Source organism: Podarcis pityusensis (assembly GCF_964106645.2).
Source record: "Podarcis pityusensis genome assembly, chromosome: 14".
In the NCBI taxonomy this organism is placed as follows: domain Eukaryota; kingdom Metazoa; phylum Chordata; class Lepidosauria; order Squamata; family Lacertidae; genus Podarcis; species Podarcis pityusensis.
Window position 1 is genome coordinate 9460969 of NC_138039.1, and position 18783 is coordinate 9479751.

At 46.5% G+C, this 18783-nt stretch overlaps 1 protein-coding gene across 1 annotated transcript in view; it reads right to left on the minus strand.

Moving 5' to 3' along the window:
• TXNDC11 (thioredoxin domain containing 11) overlaps positions 1 to 18783 on the minus strand; it is a 38424-nt gene that overhangs the window by 9879 nt on the left and 9762 nt on the right. The window contains exons 5-8 of the mRNA XM_080980986.1: positions 16296 to 16389; positions 8214 to 8326; positions 4768 to 4968; positions 308 to 1067 (exon numbers count right to left, since the gene is read on the minus strand). Of these exons, the coding sequence (XP_080837112.1) occupies positions 308 to 1067; positions 4768 to 4968; positions 8214 to 8326; positions 16296 to 16389 (1168 nt within the window). The remainder of the gene's footprint in view (positions 1 to 307; positions 1068 to 4767; positions 4969 to 8213; positions 8327 to 16295; positions 16390 to 18783) is intronic.

The following is an 18783-nucleotide window of genomic DNA, read 5'->3' on the forward strand; positions in this document are numbered from 1 at the left end:
CTTGCTTTTCTGTGCTAGACCAAAAAACAAAAAAATAGAGGTCTTTTATGGTACTTTTAACATACTTCTAAGAATCGCTGATTTCATCTTTTACTCATGGTTTTATATATCTGATGCCTTTTAAAAACCGTTAAAAGCATCCTGGAATCAAATCTTGATGAGCAGTGGTGTTAAAAACGAAGTAGGAGAGGCCAAAAAGAAACCATTTTAAATCAGTAGTCTAATTTCCCTGCAAACTTGGCTCGTGCTTTTGGTAACAGTGACATCTCCACCCAAACTTTGAACTAATGAAGTGGTCGTACTGTACCTAGATTAGATTTCAGCAGGGCCTGGTCCTGATCCAGGATATAGTGTGTCTCTTCCTTGAGGTCCACAATGGCAGCAAACTCCTTCACCGGAGTAGACCTTGATGCTCCCAGCCTCTCGGCGTACAACCAGAAGAGATTTGAATCCAGCAGGTATAGGTTCAAGGTCTTGTTAGTCCTGCAACTCAGGCCGGTCACGTAAGTGTCGCAGAGGGCATTTTCCGGGATAAGACCACTCCTGTCCTCAATGTGAGGAATAGAGCTTTGGGGATCGTCTTTCCATCTCTTCCCATGGGAAGCAAGAGCCAATTCCTCAGAGCCGGAGAAGCCCAACGGGGTCCCGCTCACTGTCCTACAGCACGCGGTGTAGTAGCTGAAAGGGCTGTAAAAGCTGAGGAAGTTGCTGCACAAGGAATCCGTCTTGGACAACACTTGGAAAAAGGTCCTCTCCTTGAGGTAGAACGAGTCCAAGGCTGCTTCTATCTCCAGGAAGTTGCAGTGCAGGCCTCCCAGGCGGCTGGGCCGGACCCCGACGGTCTGGTTGATGCACAGCTCGCAGACGTTGTGGGTCCGGGTGATCGAGTGCCACTGGGGAGGCAGCACCACTGTGTTGCAGCAAGGTGACTTGGATATGGAGATGGCTTCGGCCAGAGGGAGGCGGATGCCAGACGCTGAGGATGCTCCTCCTTGCAAATGCCCGGCAACCGCTTCCCCTGCATGGCTTCTGTTGCAGCTCTTGTATTCCAAAGCCAATTCCGAGATCTAGGAGGAGAAAAGAAAGCCGGATGGACATTTCTCCTCATCTTACCAGGCCACCGTTATAATATCAGAAGCAGGGAGGAAACCAAATTGGCAAAGTTATCACCCTTTCCCTCTCAGTTTGTCCCTGGAAAAAACTCTGTGTTGCCATATTCTAGAATACACTCAAACTTCCCCACGGTTCTATGTTACAAACATCGCAACCTAGAAAACACCCCATTATTCTCCCCATGGTTGTGACTTCAATATCAATATTTACAAATCCTTGGGAAGCTTCCAAGGAATCTCAGTATTTGAAAACTACCGATGGCCCTTGTGGTCTCTTCCAACTCTTTGATTCTATGATTCTATGACTTTGAACAATCTCTGCAACAATGTACGGTTGTTCGCTCAAAGGCTGCTCTGCTTCAAATTTTGAGCAACACCTCAGCCCAGAAGCAGAAGGCAGGACACACTTTGGGAAAAGTAAATAGCATCAGGTGACCCAGGCAAGTGAGCTAATGTGTATATTACAGTGGTACCTCTGGTTACGTACTTAATTTGTTCCAGAGGTCTGTTCTTAACATGAAACTGTTCTTAACCTGAAGCACCACTTTAGCTAATGGGGCCTCCTGCTGCTGCCGCGCCGCTGCTGCCTGATTTCTGTTCTCATCCTGAAGCAAAGTTCTTAACCCGAGGTACTGTTTCTGGGTTAGCAGAGTCTGTAACCTGAAGCGTATGTAACCCAAGGTACCACTGTACAGGTGAAGTTCCAGTCTTGCCCGCTCCAAAAGTAGTTTTAGAGCTACTTAAATAATTAGCCCCCTCCCCATTCAAGTGTTTGTGTGTGTTTTTTTAAAGAAAGAAGGGAATACTGAATTCCAGGGCTGAGCTGAAGAACTGTCACACAGAGACCACAAAAATCTCTCTACCCTTTAGGTTACAATGCATAGTAATTTCTGTCTATTTCTCTGAGCTTGTCAGTTCCAAAGCTGTTCGATCCTACTCGTATTTAAAGGTTTGTTGTTAAAAATAAAAAATACAGGCAAAGACCCAAAGAGCACCTTTAGGCATTCCCAATGGGGTGTCTGCCCTGTATACCTGAATATCAGACCACCCTTTCCATTCTGAGCGGGTGCTACCTGGGAGGAGGGCTGCTGGCAAAATGCAAGCCCCAACGAATGACGATGTGATGCCCGTCTCTTTGCTCACTCTCAATCCCATGCAAGAGGTGCTGCTGCTGTGCCACGGGCCAAGGGCTGGGTGATGCGCAAGCAGCATGTTGCCACATGCCGCTCGATTTGAGAACGAGAAAGCAAAAGGAAGATATTGGGTGGCGTCTCTTACAGCATTTAGTTTGGCCCAGATGAAGCCGGTGCTGTGAAACAAGGAGGGATGGCAGAGCAACAATTCCAAGACGGGAGAGGGATGTGCAGGACCTTCTGAGCTGCGCTGGCAGAGATGCTGGAACGGAGAGTTTCTTGCCATGTGGCCGCCCGGGAAGCAAAGCTCTCCCCAAGCGGGAAGGAAAATCACAAAGCAACCCTTACTGTAAACAAATTACATAAGAGGCCCCCTGAAAGCGAAAGGAAGCCGTGCAAGGCAGCTGGAGTCATCTCTGGCCAGGAGAAGCACTTGGGATTTTCAAGAACAGGATGAGGCTGGGGCAGGTTTTGTTTTTTAAAGTGGTTTTTTTTTAGTTTGCAGATGCATACGTTACTCCCCACACTTGCACGTGGCAGGGAAGAGGAGCTTGTGGCCCTCCAGAAGCTAAGGGACTCCTGGTCCCATCAGTCAGCGTGGCCCAAGCTAAGGGATGATGGGAAATGTAGGCCAACAACTGTCTGGAGGGTCACCATCCTGGGGAAACAGGGCGAAACGTCCTAAGAAATTATGTAAGCTTGCTGTGCATCTGTGGCAGACAGGCAAAGATGCACATTTTCTGCTTGGCTTGTCAATCGCTTCTCACCTGGAGGGAGCTACGTCTGCCTCCAAGCAACCCAGGAAGGCAGTCTGTTCCTTTGCTTGTTCGTTCCAGGCTGTTGATGTGCCAGAATTGATTTCCGGAGGTGTCTGAGGGCAGGCTGGCTAATAACTATTCTGCTTACACCTCACCTTTCCTCCAAGGAGCTCCAAGGTGCCTCGATTAAAAAGCACACACAGAGAGAAGAACACACAACCGCCCTCTCTTTGCCCTGCTTATGCAGAGGCTGCATAAGGGCCTCCAGAAGATAGGCAGGCCATTATCTCTAACCTGCCCTGACAGCTTCAGTCCTCTCTCCCTTAGTTCAGAAAGCCAATTAAACCAGCTTCAGCGTCAGCAACGCTTAAGGCAGCACAGGAGCGAGCAGAGGGTGGAAATGGAAGCAAGGAATGCAGGAGACCTTGTTCCGATTCCGAGGATGACCTGCTGTGAGTTATTTGCAAATCCGTTAACCTTTCCATCCCTGCCTCCCAAAACAACATGCTTATTGCTCTTCCTTTGCCCTGCAAGAGGGCAACGCGAAGGAATTTGCTTTGGGGACAGCCAACGTTATTAAATGTCTGTGGCCAAAATCGCTTGACTCCTCTGAAGGTGATAAGCAGTGGCTTACCTTCGACCACAGCAAAGCAAAGAAAAACTTGTGTCTGTGTTGAAGTTCACCAATACCCTAAGTGTATTTGCCTTGGTTTCCTCCTGCTAAATGAGAACGGTCTCTTGCCTCCAGATAAAGCTTTGCCCAGAATCTCCTACACCTGTTTCATAGGGATACCCTCCCCGCAAACACACACCAATGCCTTCCTTTGCAGGTTGGCCCCACTGAGAAAGACACAACTTTTCTTCCAGCTACATTTAGAAAGAGAGATCACCTATCAGAGCAAGGACTGGTTCAGAGCACCATCTGAACTCCCTGGAACTAGGGGCCTGAAGCTCGCACCGAGTCCCATATTCTGCCTGAGAAAGCCTGCCTACATAGGAGCAAATGATACCCCAGTGACTCTTTCATTGCACATGAACATTCAGAGCTGACTTGTGCTGAGTCAGGTGAGGCATTTCTCGAGCCCAGTCTTGCCTCTTCTGATGCACAGTAGCACCTTGGCACTATACACAGCTAAGCATCACTCCCATCACTTTACCCTTTTAAACAGGAGGTGCATCTTAAATGCAGGCTCCCTCCCCACTCCATTCTATCATAACCTTATGGGGGGGGGGCAGTTCCAAGCTGGCATGCCAGATCTTCAAAGCTTTGTGGACTGACAAAAAAGAAAGCACTGCTTCACACAATTACCATATTTTTCACTCTATAAGACTCACTTTTCCCCTCCTAAAAAGTAAGGGGAAATGTGTGTGCGTCTTATGGAGCGAATGCAGGCTGCGCAGCTATCCCAGAAGCCAGAACAGCAAGAGAGATTGCTGCTTTCGCTGCGCAGCAATCCCTCTTGCTGTTCTGGCTTCTGAGATTCAGAATATTTTTTTTCTTGTTTTCCTCCACCAGTCTTGTGGTCTGGTGCATCTTATAGAGCGAAAAATACAGTAAATTATGGAATTTGCTCCCACAAGAAGTAGTGATGTTCATCAATTTAAAAGAGAATAAGCAAATTCACAGAAAAACCTCTGAATGGCTACTAGCCACGATAGCTATGTTCTCTGAATGCTGGGTGCTCTGACCCCCAGGTCCTGCTTTTAAGTCTTCCATAGCTATCTGGCTGGACACTGATCCAGCAGGGTCCTCCTTACGCTCACCTCATCTACAAGGGGATGACTTTCCGCTAAGGGGTCGAAAGGAAGAAACAGGAAGAGTGCCGGTCCCTTCTTCAGCTCGTTGTTCAGCAAAAGACTTTTCCCCCCATGGGGTCTCAGCCAGCGGATGAAGGTCTCGCGATTCTCCAAGGCCCACTTCCAAACATTTTCCGCTGTGTAGTTCATCGCTTCGTGTGGATAGAGCTGGAAAGAGGGAGAAGAGCACTCTCAGCGTTTGTTATCAATTAGGGCAAGTTAAAACTTGGGTCATCCCTTTAGGATTGGCAGACTGACAGGGACCCATCGCACAATATGGTGGGAAAACGAGGCAGTTATGGACGGTGCCTGTTTCCACATTCTTTGCTGCTTAACTGTTTGGTCTTTGGCTGAAGAGACACTGGGAAAGCTCCAGCAACGGACGCAAAACAAGCTGAGCCAAGTCATCACGTAGGAAGCAGCCCTTGGGAGAACGTTCTTCCCCCTACTGGCCACATACCCTGCTAGGCAATCTTCTGAGGGCAACATGTCAGTGGTGTGTGGGGCCAGGAGCAAAAGTGGTTAGGACAATAAATATTGGTTCACTCACACACTGCTCTCTATCTTGGCAAGCAAGGAGCATTACCAGGATTCAAAAGCACACTCTAGCTGGGCAGAAATCCTCAGGGAGAGTGCAAAGAAGGTTCGGTGAGAGGTGTGACCAAGGGCTGTACAGGGAGGGCTGCATTCAGCCCCTGGGCCTGAGGTTCCTCATTCCTTGTATAGCTCAAGGAATTGGTAGGAAGTAAAGCTGTTGATGTCTGATGCACAGCTGCAGAGTGGTAAGAGCGGGCAGAACTGTTCCCCCCACTCAGAGATAAATTTTTGGTTTTGCTCAAGTCTGACCAAAAATTCATTCCTAAGATTGATAAGGTAAAGGTAAAGGGACCCCTGACCATTAGGTCCAGTCGTGGCTGACTCTGGGGTTGCGGCACTCATCTTGCTTTATTGGCCGAGGAAGCCGGCGTACAGATTCCGGGTCATGTGGCCAGCATGACTAAGCCGCTTCTGGCGAACCAGAGCAGCACACGGAAACACCCTTTACCTTCCCACCGGAGAAGGCATTTCTCTACTTGCACTTTGACGTGCTTTCAAACTGCCAGGTTGGCAGGAGCAGGGACTAAGAAACAGGAGCTCACCCCATTGTGGGGATTCGAACTGCCAACCTTCTGATTGGCAAGTCCTAGGCTCTGTGGTTTAACCCACAGTGCCACCCATGTCCCCTAAGATTGGAAGGGAGGGTAAATCTTGTGCCAACACTGCAATCTTTTAGCTGCTCGGCAAAAACATGTTTACCCATCCAGGGATTTTAGCAGATTTTAGTTTCAGCAAATGTCAATCTGTTACACGATTCTTTTATCTGCTCCTTTTACCATTGCTCATGTTTTATTCTATTGATTTAATAAATGTATAGAAATGTTTTAATGTTTTTTTTGGGGGGGGAAATGACAGGGGCTGTGCATTTGGATATTCCGCCGTCTGTGTATGACTCTATATATCTATATGAAGGGACCATTTTCGCATGGCACTGAAATGTCTCTGCATGTTGTTAATGTGATCCCGAAGACACGGTAAATTTCGTTTCCTAAACCTGCATGTGATGCTTCAGTGTTGCTTCACTAAAAAAGGTGCCTTGGATGAACTTGGATGGGCTACCTTCTGAGAAGTTGGATTTAAGAGCCCACATCCTTGGAGTCAGCAAGCATCCCTCTGTTTTATAAAGTTTATGTTAGCGTGGATCTTCCTTCCCACCCAGCCCAGCTTGAGCAAGCCTGGAGATAAAGGAGAGAGGACAAAGGGCTGGGGAGCAAAATGCACTCAAGGCGTTTGCTCATGACACGTAAACATTTCAGCAACATGGGATTTTGCTTACCTGAAATTAAAGGCGGGGGGAGGGGGGCGGGAGAAAACCACACACACACATACAGTGCTGTACCATCTTCCAGATGGTTCATTAAATTATTTGGCATAAAAGGAGAAAACTGTCTCAGTAGCTCCAAACACGAAACAAATGCTGACCTTGGCCACTGTTACCTAAGTAAGCTAATTTCCTTTATTAGACTCTACCTCTCCTCCCCCTCCCCACACTAGGTTTTTGGATTACCCATTGTTCTGTGCCCTGGAGCATCGGTCTGCCAATGCAACTGCCTGTGTGCCTGACTGCCGCACCTCTGCTTTATAAGATGGCCCTGCTCTGCAACCTCCTTGAGTGGCTTGGCTTGGTTGGAATGGATTCTTGAATGGTGATAATGTCTCCTACTTGCCTGGATGTAGGATGGAGAGATGTGTGTGCGCGCATCGCCACCATCGTTAACAGTAACAACAACAACAACAACCTGCCTTTCACCCTAAGGTCTTAAGCAGGTTACAAGAAGTAAAATAAACATGTTAAAATTACAGAAATAAACTATGCTGAAACCTGGTGAAATTGACCGGGAAAAACAGAAACCAGGAAGAGAAGAACTTTAAGAAGTCATGGGAAAATTTTTACAATGTATTTAAGAGAACAATGTAAACAACTAAAAACTTTGGCAGAATTTGAATAATGCTTGTAATGTACTAAAAACTATGGTAAAAATGGATTATTATTAAAAATAGAGAGAGGTAAAATGAAGCAATTGAAAAAAGATTGGTAATGGTAACCATGGAAGGGCAGAGGGGAGTCAAAGGATTCAGGGAATTCTAAATGATGATGGTGATGTTTAATGTTTGAATTTAAATTTGCGCTGTAAAACTCAATAAAAAAAGATTTGACAATTTTTTTTTACAGAAATAAGGTGGGTCTGAAAAATATACATCTCAAATGTCAAAAGCCAGAGTAAAGGACTGGGTCCTCAGCATTTGCCAAGAGCTGTCTAAGGAAGGAGCCAGGCGCACCTCTCTGGGAAGGGAGTTCCACAACTTGGGGGCCGACACAGAGAAGGCCCTCTCCCAAGCCTCCAACCCCCCGCAAGCGTCTGAAGGCCGTGGAACAAACAAGAGGGACCCCTCTGCCATCTTTGCCCCTGAGAGGGTATGTAGGGAGGGAGGCGGTCGTTCAGGAATTTGGGGGCTGAGTTATTTAGGGCTTTAAACACTAATGTGAGCACTTTAAATTGGGCCCCGAAACGAACTGGCAACTGGTGCAGCTGTTTTAAAACAGGGGTTATATGAGAGCTGAAGGGAGCCCCGGCCAGAAATCCAGCTGCTGCATTTTAGACATAGATTCTTCTAACTTTTGCTTGGCTGCAATGGAGCCTAGTGTACAAAGGTAAGAGTTACATCCACTGCTCCACCCACTTTTGCAACTGGCCCCACCCACCATCGAAATGTGGCCCCCAGAAGGTTGCACACTAGTAAACGTGGGCTAAAATGGGCTTCCCAGCCCTGGTGCAGGCGACGCAGGCGTGCAAACGTGAAAATGCACTACTCACAAGAGAAGCATTCACATGTCTGTGCAAGTAGACGCTGCCTGAGCTGGTCAGTGGGACTTCCTTCGCGATCAGCTTGTCTGTGATCACTCCGAAGTGGATCGTTCCAAGGTAATCTGAAAGCACATGTTACAAGCCTTGAGGAAAGAAAGGAAAGAGGCCCAGCTGACATAACTACACAGCCTCCTTTCTCCAGAAGCTAAGCCAAGGCATGCTGCTGGAAGAAAAGGCTCTGAAAAACAAGCGTACACACACACACACACACACACACAGAGCTCAGCTTTCCTGTCGTTTTACACAGGAAATACAAGCAATATCCTCTCATTAATCCGCACTTTCCACCTGTGGGCATAATGCTTCAGGGTTAAATTTCTACCTCAACTTGGGTTTTAAGAAAAAGGGTGATTATACAACAGGATTTCGGCTGAAAAACACTCTGCAATACACACAAAATAATGAAATAAAAGATCCTCCATATGAGAAAACAAGAGAGGAGTTGGAGCAGCACTTTTGGATTCTTTAGGCCTTAAGGAGGGGCAAAAAACCCTCCCAGAGCTGGAGTTTTCCTCCTTCGTTCTTCACATCCAGGACCTGAAGGAGGAGAAAGGGGTCTGTGGCAGCATTGCAGAGTAAAGTCCTCCTCAGAATTAATAAAAATAAGGTGTTAACAGGAGGGACTGACGCAGGCAATATAAGACAAAGTGCACGGCTGTGTCCTTTGTGGTGGTGATCTTGTTTCAAATGAGTCATGTGCTCAATGAGTTTCAATGAGTGGAAATATTGTGGGCGAAATTAAAAGGTGCCAATATGGCAAGCAGCCCATCAGCTCTGCTGTTCCAGAGGCAGTAAAGAAAAGCAAGCAGAACCCAGTCCCTTTCCACGTGCCACCAAATTGGTCCCTGCCACCCACAGTTCTGCCCTGGCCCATCATTTAGAAGTTGATGCGTGAGCAATTGCCCTCAAACAAAATGATGCTTAAGAGCATGGGTAGACAAACTAAGGCCTGGGGGCTGGATCTGGCCCAATCCCCTTCTAAATCTGGCCCATGGACGGTCCGGGAATCAGCGTGTTTTGACATGAGTAGAATGTGTCCTTTTATTTAAAATGCATCTCTGGGTTATTTGTGGGGCATAGGAATGCGTTCATTTTTTCTCTCTCCAAAATATAGTCCGGCCCCCCACAAGGTGTGAGGGACAGTGGACCGGCCCCCTGCTGAAAAAGTTTGCTGACCCCTGCTTAATAGCATCACATTCATTCCTCAATGCTCTTCCTCTCCTCTCTCACCAAATATCTTTGTCTGCCTGGAAAGTTCCCTTGAACCCCTTCTGGTCCGAATGGAAGATAAGAGTGTATAGAAACAAGCCTGCTGTACAAAGGGAAGATTTACATCAATTGCTCCACCCACTTTTGCCTCTGGCCCCGCCTTTCCCTGGCATGTGGCCCTCGGAAGATTGCCCAGGTTGGAAAAGGATCCCTGATCTGTAATCTCCAGGGTTTTCTTGGTGGGTAATTTTGGTGGGCAGCTCCTTTTAAAAGGAGGCTGCTGGACTTTAAATGATAGAAGCTTTCTAAGCAATTAGATGCATCTTGGCTCAGGGGAGGGGGGGAAATGTAAGCCTTTTAATGTTTTTCACCATGTGGCTGATGAAACATTGCAGCAATTCCACATCGAGCCAGACAATAAATGGGAGGCCTGCCCCACAGGAACCGCCTCTCCTTTGAAGCAGTCCCACCCACCCCCACAAGAAATCCTCTCATATTCCTCAACGTGCAAAAAAATTCAGGTCACTTTAGAGCTCGGGGTATGGAGGAGAGCACAAATACATCTCTGCTTTTTAAAAAACACAAAAACGCCAGCAGCCTTTAGAAATTCCAAATGGCTACAAGTCAGATCATGCATTACAATCACATTTTCTGCCACCAGTGAGCATCTTTCAAAGAGTGCTGCTCCAGGTGATCTTGAGGATTTTTCTACATTCATAAAAATGCACATAGAGCTGCAAAATCAGCATGAAATGTGTCTAATTATCTGTTGCACTCAGTCCCAGAGAGGGCAAGACTCTATCCATTCACATTCTTTATAGGCCTGCAACCAAACATTTAAGCAGAAATGGGGCTGTGCCCCACAAGTGTCATGGATCCTTCCTTTTGGTTGGGCTGTCAGGGCTGGGCTAAGGTGAGTAAGGAACCACAAACTGCAAGGTGGGTCAGTAGGCAATACCAACCTTGGTCTCCACTTCCTAGAGGAAGGACTTCTGGCAAGAGATGGGTTGCACTTAATAAGAAGTTGGCAAGCATGGATTTGCTAAGAGTCCTGCGAAGTTGATTAGGAGAGCTTTAAACTAAATCCTGAGGGGGAGGGAGACAATAGTACAGATGACAGGGGAACACCTGGTACTGGGGATAATAGCTTCACTGATGCACATGAAACTGAGGTGGTGCTCCAGAAGCCTGCTACAGGGCAGGAAACTACAAGGAGGAAGCAGCTGGAGGGAATGACTTGTGGTTTCAGTTGTCTCTGTACTAATGCACAGTGTATGGGAAACAAATTCAGAGCTATATTTGGTCCACACTAACCTATGCACAGAGAGACTCACTTTCCAGCATGGAAATGGACCCTACATTCTGAGAATCTCAACTTGCATTTAAAAAAACAAAACAAAAGAAAGCAGCAGGGTGGTTTTGAAATCATAATTATGGGAACTGGCTTGGAACTGTCTCATGTCCTCCTTACTTTCCTTTGAAAACCATTCCTACAGTGGGGGGGAGGGTGAGATGAGGACTATAGGAAGCAAACTATGTGCAAGCAGACAACTGGGAAACCCCCAGGAATCCTGTCTTGTTTGAAATTCAGAAGCCCTGCTGCAGCCAGCCCTGCTTCTGTATATGTTTACGGTTGCTTAACCTGCCAAGAGCAAGAGGCTTTAACCTGCTACAAGCACACATTACAAAGCTGGCAGGCTCACATTTCACTCTCCCTAACCAGTGTGGGACTCTATAATTAATGAAGCAATCAGAGAGAGTTTTGGCAACAAAGGAGGAATCGAAGAAGTTATTTGCTTTCCAGAAGATTACCTGGGGGGGGGGGGTGCGGAAGGAAGGATTCACAATCTCACACACACTCAAGGGCGATAGTGACATCCCTTTGGGGAAAGTCTACACCTGAGGAATCTGAGCAGAGACAGCTGCCCTTGGATCTGCTCTGCTACCAAGGAACAAGCGTGGCCAACTGACCTGGGACGTTTCCCCCAAAGAGGATATTGGCAGCGAGGCAGCAATCCATCTCTCAAGGGCAACCAAGTGTCTCTCGAATGGCATTCTGCTGCCCCTTGTGGCCAGCCACTGAGAGAAGGCCCCACAGGTTGTCTTATCTGCCCAGGTTCCAGCCTGCCACCAAGCCAGCCTGGCAGTCTTGTGGGCTGCCTCTGGCTTGGCTGGCTGTAAACGTTTTGAAATCTAGCCTGGGTCTTTGCGCCTGAGCAAAGGCTCCTTTGATGCTTTCAAAGTCAAAAGAGCCTTGCTGGATCAGAGCAAGGGTCCGTCTTGATGCTACAGATACTAGCCACTACCGCCCCTGGAGACGCGCTACTTCCAGCCGAAGGAAAGGCATGGAGAACGTTATCCATTCATTGGGTTCTGAATATTCACTACTTCACCCTGCAGAGTTGAAAACCCCCTAAACAATGTAAGAATCTAAGAAGAGCCCATCTAGTCTAGTATCCTGTTCTTACAGTGGTCAACCGGATGCCTGTGGTAAGCCTGAAAGCAGGACCTGAGCACAGGAGCCCTCTCCCCACCTGTGATTCCCAGCAACTGATATTCAGAGGCATTACTGCCTCAGACAGTGGAACACAGTCATCATGGCTATTATCTGGAGAATCTGATTACCCAGGAAGCAAGTGTTCCACTAACTCTGTTGCATGTTGAGTCAGGATGCAGCCCTAGGAAATGCAGAGTTATTCGAGGCCAGTTCCTTAGATTAAAGGAATTCAGTTCCTCACTTGTCCAAAATATGTAATTTAGAGTTTATTTTAAGTGCACTGCAACCCTATATTAATGACTCTTCTCTCTTTCAAGGCAATTTGGCACAGCTGCTTTGGAGAGCTGCAGGCATGGGCTCCATCTCTTAGCACACAGGTCAAGGCAGGAGTCAAACCCAAGGCTACGGCCGCCAGGGACGAGTTGGTGGGGTATGGCTTTTGGCACAGTATCTGATGCATCCTTCTTTCACGCTCTCCTTTTCAAGAGCAAATGTCTTGACCCTGTGTTTGCGGAGATAAAAGTAAAAATGGATGGACCCAACCTGATTCAAAAACACCCACCCCACTCACACACGAAAACAAAGTTCAACACAGCCAATCACAAACAAGCAACCGCACCCTAGGCCAACCACAATTTCTCTCACCACCAAAGGAACACAAGCAAACAGCAAAAAGAACCTGCACAAACGACGCTAGCACAAAAACCCACACATACATTAAGCAAAATAGAAATATCGCCTCCTGACCCACCCCCACCCACCATGGCCCCTTCCACCTCTTCTCCCCATTTTTCTTCCTAATGTAACCCTAATGTCTCAACAAATGAAACTGACCCATGGAAAACGTAACTTGAAAAAAGAGACATTGCGCATACCTTTGTAAACCAAGAAAACTTTAATAAAATATTTTTTAAAAATATGGATGGACCCCCACTTAAATCTCCAAGATGGGCAGTGCCTTTGCATCCTCTCAAATACACTGTGCTTTTCAGCGAAGCCAGTTCTCCCCTTTTCTTTGCAGTCATCAAGGGTTTAATTAATCAATTGTACATTTTTTTTAAACTGGCACATAATCTCTGTGCAGCACTGACTTAAGAGAGTGGGCCCTCCTCTCCCAACTCTTTGCCACAAAAATAAATAAGGAGAATACGTAAGGGGGGAGGGGAGGGAAATGTATAGTATCCAGGCTGATTTCACCCTCCTTGGGACAGAAATAATAGGAGTAATAAGACTGCAGAAAGGAGTTCATTGGGTTTTAGTTTGTTGGCCAAAGAAATGGCAAAAGAAACCAAGCCGAACTTGGTCCAAGATAAACAGCAAACGCAGATAAAGCAACTTGTTGACAGGATACAAAACGACGGAAATGGCATGTTGCAAGCGCGACCTCTGCTCTGCACTTAGAACATACATTTCAGCACTGAGTAGGAGGGCAGAGTGCCAGGACAAAAGGTTTGGGTGCCCCAGATTGTCATTTAAAAAGCAAGTGGCCCTTTCAGAATCTGGATGAGGTTGGGAAAGTGCTTCCTTTCGTAAGACTCCTGAACTATCACTGCAGAACTTTAGGTTTTAAGAGCACCAAGATGGTGGGATCTTTAATGCTTTGTGGTGCCTGGACATGGAGGGCATGCCCTGCCCACAACTGGTCTTCGTCAGGAAAGAGGGCGAGGCATAAAAGCAACGCGCAAACTGCTTTCTTTGCATATGCAAGATGAGTGGACTTTCGCAGTCGATGCGAATGCACAGAGCAAGCAATGAATTCAGGAGGGCTTGCTTCCAAGTGAAGAGCATTTAGGACTAGACTACCAGTAATGCAGTCATACTGATGTGTGGCTGTCTCCTGAAAACGTCCCCAAAGTGGTATAGACTGGGGCGGGCTGGGTCTCCATCTGGGCAGGCACTGAATTCCACAGGACTGGCTTTCTAGTACGTATGCTTAGAAATCCTGCAGCTACATCGTTCAAAGCCAAAGGACATGGCTGCAAGGAGCAGAATTTTGAGGAATGGTGTAAACCGAAAGGCCATTTCACACATTACAGGGCAGTGGACCTGGGTTTTCCACAACTCAGCAGATAACTTTAGCCCAATCCCTGTTCCTCGATGGATCATTTTGATGCACACAGCAGCAAACAGGTAACATGCGTGAGTAAAATAGCCGAAAGCCACCAGATCCCATGGTTTTCATGAACTTTCCTGCCCCACAATTCTTTGACTTATAAGGCAGTTACAGTATTTTTCCATGTATAAGACCCCCCCCCCCAATGTATAAGACATCCCCTATTTTTTTTTAACCCAAAATTAAGAAATTAAGTTGTTTAGCTTTTGGGGGGGGGGTCACCACCACCAATTGCTCACCCGCCCATCACTCGTCACAGCCACTGCCGATCACACACCTTGCCGCAGTTGCCAATTGTCTGCCCACTCGCTGCCAACAGCCCACCCACCCACACCACAGCTGATTGCCCACATGCCTCGCCACAGCCGCCAACCACCCACCCAATTGCCGCAGCCACAGCCAATCACCAGAAGGCCTTGCCGCAGCCACCAATCACCCACCCAATCACTGCAGCCAATCTCCTGTTCACTGCTGCCACCAATCTCCTGTCCCCACTCTGCATTCACTATCCATGTATAAGAGAACCCCCAATTTTTGCCTAATTTTTTTAGCAAAAAACATTGTCTTATACACTGAAAAATACGGTGTTTGTAAGTGGAGAGTTGAGAATAAAAGGCCAAGAGCTGGGTGGAATTAGTAGTAATATGGTCAGCTGGCAAATCTACTCCAGGCAGCGCGATCAATACGTACTTTATTAGTGAGATAGTTCTTCCATTACTAGAGTGTTTCATCTAATGCAGAAGGCTTGGCAAACGACGGTCAATACCGATTTTAGTTCTCCCCCATCCTTGTAGTTTCACCACAACGTACACTTTTACCCTGCACCAAAAAATTCCTGCCAAGGTCTGACTGAGCTAATTGGGAGTATATAAAGAACGCTATGCCCCCAAAATAAGCCACCAGCCGATTTATTATTATTATTTTTTTGCAGTCCTGCCCTCTTCTCAGGAGGATGCAAGGTGGCTGTTTCTGTTGTCATGGAAACAACAAAAAGACGTCTCCTTTGGAACAGCAGTTCAACTCCTCCACATCAGTTGCTAAACTCTCCCCGTTGCAGAAAGAGAAGCCTTGAGATGAAGATTTGCAGCTTGTGTCCGTGTGTCCAGTGCTATAAACCTCAAACACTCTATCCTGTATTTTCACCTTAAGAACCGCCCCGAGATCTTTTGATGCAGGGCGGTATATAAATTCAATAAATAAAATAAAAATAAATAAATCAAGAGCAGGAGAGGGCTGCAGCGCTCAGACCATGCTTGTGGGCTTCCCAGAGGCATCGGGTTAACAACCGTGGGAAACAGGATGCTTGACTAGATAAGTCCGTGATCTGATCCCGCAGGAATCTACTGGTGTTCTTATATTCAGAGCAGGGTGCGTTGCGTGGCTCGTTTTTGAGAAACTGCTGATGCGCACGGAGAGTGTAGTAATCCAACATGTAGCACAGATGACAATGAACAAACCCAGCCCAAATCTTCCCTCTCTCCTCTCACTCCAGTGCCATTGCTTTTACAGCGCATTTTAGAAGAAGCAGCTCCACCATGAAGGTTACTGCTTCATGTGGTAAAGTTGCTGGTGTTATTACAGGTCATGCATCATCCAAGCGGCAGTATCCCCTGGCCTTAAAACGTCCCCACTACCCAGACTGAAATGAACAGGAGCCATGCAACAACTGCACCATTTCAAAGGGGCTTTCGCAAGAGAACTTCCCTCAGGGGACTCTGCCCCATGTTAATTAGCGGGAGGGGGCGCCATTTAGATTTTCCACCTCAGGTGCCTAAATGACGTGGGCAACCGTTCTTTTTAACTTCCATGTTTTGCAACTGAAGCTTGCTGGCTTTCGACAGAGAACAAAATGTGACAGGAAATTTTGTCAGCGTTTCTGGCTGAGAGCCCCCACCGAGATGTCTTGTGATATATTTAGTCCATTGTGTGCAAGAAGCCAAAATATATTTTCAACATGCTCCTGCTCAGGAAGTTTTATCATGGCCAGGACTGTGCAGCCTGTCAAAGTCGGCCTGATAACATTGGGTATGGGATTAATAAATGTGATGATGGTGATTGTTTTGAAAACAGCGCTAAATATAAAGTCAAATGCATTCTGCAGACAATGGAAAGAAAACCAACGGCATCCCATCATTCCCACCCACAAATTAGGCATGGTGAAATTCAATCAAATGTAACATTAAACAGTGGTTTATACGGGTAATGAATTTACCTTTATTTAATGAATGCAGAGCTGAAGTGAAGAATGTCAGATAACCAGGTGGTTGGGGCGAAGCGTTGAACTCAAAATATCCCAAAACTCCTGGCTGCAAAAACGAAATAAAAACACAAGAGAACACATGAGAGTCGCTGCACTTATTTACCATTACAGGGAAAAACAACACAATGGGCTTTGGTTTAATTATGTAAATATTTAATCCTTGGGCATTGCTCCTCCATTGTCAATGCAGTCCTGTAGTTTGGAAGGATTGTTAATATTTCCCATTGAGTACATATTCCTAGATGGAGACACAGAGGGTTGTTCTGACCAGAGTAGCTGCAAACTCCAAGTCCATTCAAAACATTGTGGTGGGGAAATCCTGACTGGTTTCTGACCAACACAAACAATGGCACACACAGACAGAACTTCATCCCAGCTGGATCCCACCCCCACCTCTAAGATAATATCTAAATTCCACTTGATTTCACTCAATGGTATCACACCTTTGAGCTTTCACTGGGTTTAGCTCCCGGTACGTTTCCGAGCACAATTCAAAGTGTTGGTGCTGACCTTTAAAGCCCTAAACGGCCTCGGTCCAGTATACCTGAAGGAGCGTCTCCACCCCCATCGTTCAACCCAGACACTGAGGTCCAGCTCCAAGGGCCTTCTGGAGATTCAATCACTGCGAGAAGTGAGGTTACAGGGAACCAAGAAGAGGGCCTTCTTGGTAGTGGCACCCACCCTGTGGAACACCCTCCTATCAGATGTCAAGGAAATAAGCAACTAGCTGACTTTTAGAAGACATCTGAAGGCAGCCCTGTTTATGGAAATTTTTAATGTTTGATGTTTTATTGTGTTTTTAATATTCTGTTTGGAGCTGCCCAGAGTGGCTGGGGAAACTCAACCAGATGGGCGGGGTACGAATAATAAATTATTATTATTATTGCACCACTTCCAAGGAGAAAGGCCATAGGTCAGAAGGAAAGCATGAACACTACATACCACAGCTTCCAGTTTCAAGTCCTGGAATTTCCAGGTAGAACTGGTCAATGGACCTAACTGAGATGATGGACAGTCACTGCCAGTCACTGTAGACTACACTGAGCTAGACTGATCAGTAGTGTGACTTGGTATATGATACTTTCCCATGTTCATAAATCACATTTCCTGAATAGATTTGTAACTCCACCTTCCAAGCAAAACACTTTGCAGGGTGGCTTACAAACTGAAGCTGTGTCCAGCTGCCTTAAACCAGAGTTTAATCTGTGGGTGAGATGCATGCCACAACACACAACTTGACTGCTCCTGTTTTGTTCCTCTCTTCCTCCAGCAGAGAAACAACTACGGATCAGCTGGCTTAGAGTGATGGAACTGGCACTTGTTGTCTGTTTCTCTCCAGACAGCCACAATCTGAAGCCAAGGTTTTTTTTCTTGGCTTCCCAGCTGTGGTGTGTTTGCTGGTTTGGACACAATGCTCAGCCAGCCACTCTGTGGCTTGACTCCCTACTGGAAGAGAGGAGGAGGAAAGCAGGAGGTTCTTGGAAGAAGACTTGCTCACTACATGTGGCTTATGGCTTAGCATTGTATTTGAACGCAGCCTAAGAATGGTATTTCAAAAAGAATGCAGACGTTCTATCTGCGAAAGGATAAAGAACAGTGCCACCATGTATGTTGAGATTCAAAGCACTCAGAACAGGCAAGGAAAGAAACCTCATCCCAGAAAGTGAAGCCACAAATGTTTCTAAGAACAGAGCAGTTCTGCGGCTCATGAAAACACACGCTCAGCACCGAAAGCCTGTAGTCCCCCTTCCTACTGCAAGCCAAGCAGGCTGGTTGCATATGCACAGTGTTGAGAAGAATTTGCTCCAAAGGCAAACAAATAATATTATCACATGCTCCAGGACAAAGTACAGGTACTCAAAGCAACACAAATCCTGCTCAGGTGATAAGAAACCACCAGGTGACACAACCACAACCGACAGGAAATTCCATGCTGAAGCCACTTTCCAAAAAGGTGGCACCAGATTTTGTGCATGAGAGTTTTGTCTGTTTAAACATGTATCGGATGTTTACATATTTTTAACCCGAGTTAGAGACTAGGATCAGAGGGATAAAATGGGAATGAAAAGACAACAGGAATGAGCTTTACTAGTTCACAATTATTTGCTGCTGGGAAAGGCTTTAATACTCGCTGTGATCCAAGATCAACATAGAGGCCTTCAAATATTTCCTGCTGGTTCCCCCTTGTGGCTCTAAACTTTATGTCCAACAGCATCATCACTTGAAAACAGTGACTTGGATTTCAAAGTGATGTGGAACTCTGTGCAGATATATTGGGCCATCTGTGTAGGTGGTGCATCAATCTTAAATCAGCTCATTTTTGAAAACTGACATTAAAAAAGGTCTATGGACTAGTAGCTTGTGTGCAACTTCAGCTGGTATGCCCAAATGAAGCAGCACAGAGTTCTGTGCTTTTCAGACGCTGGAAAGGCTTTGGGGG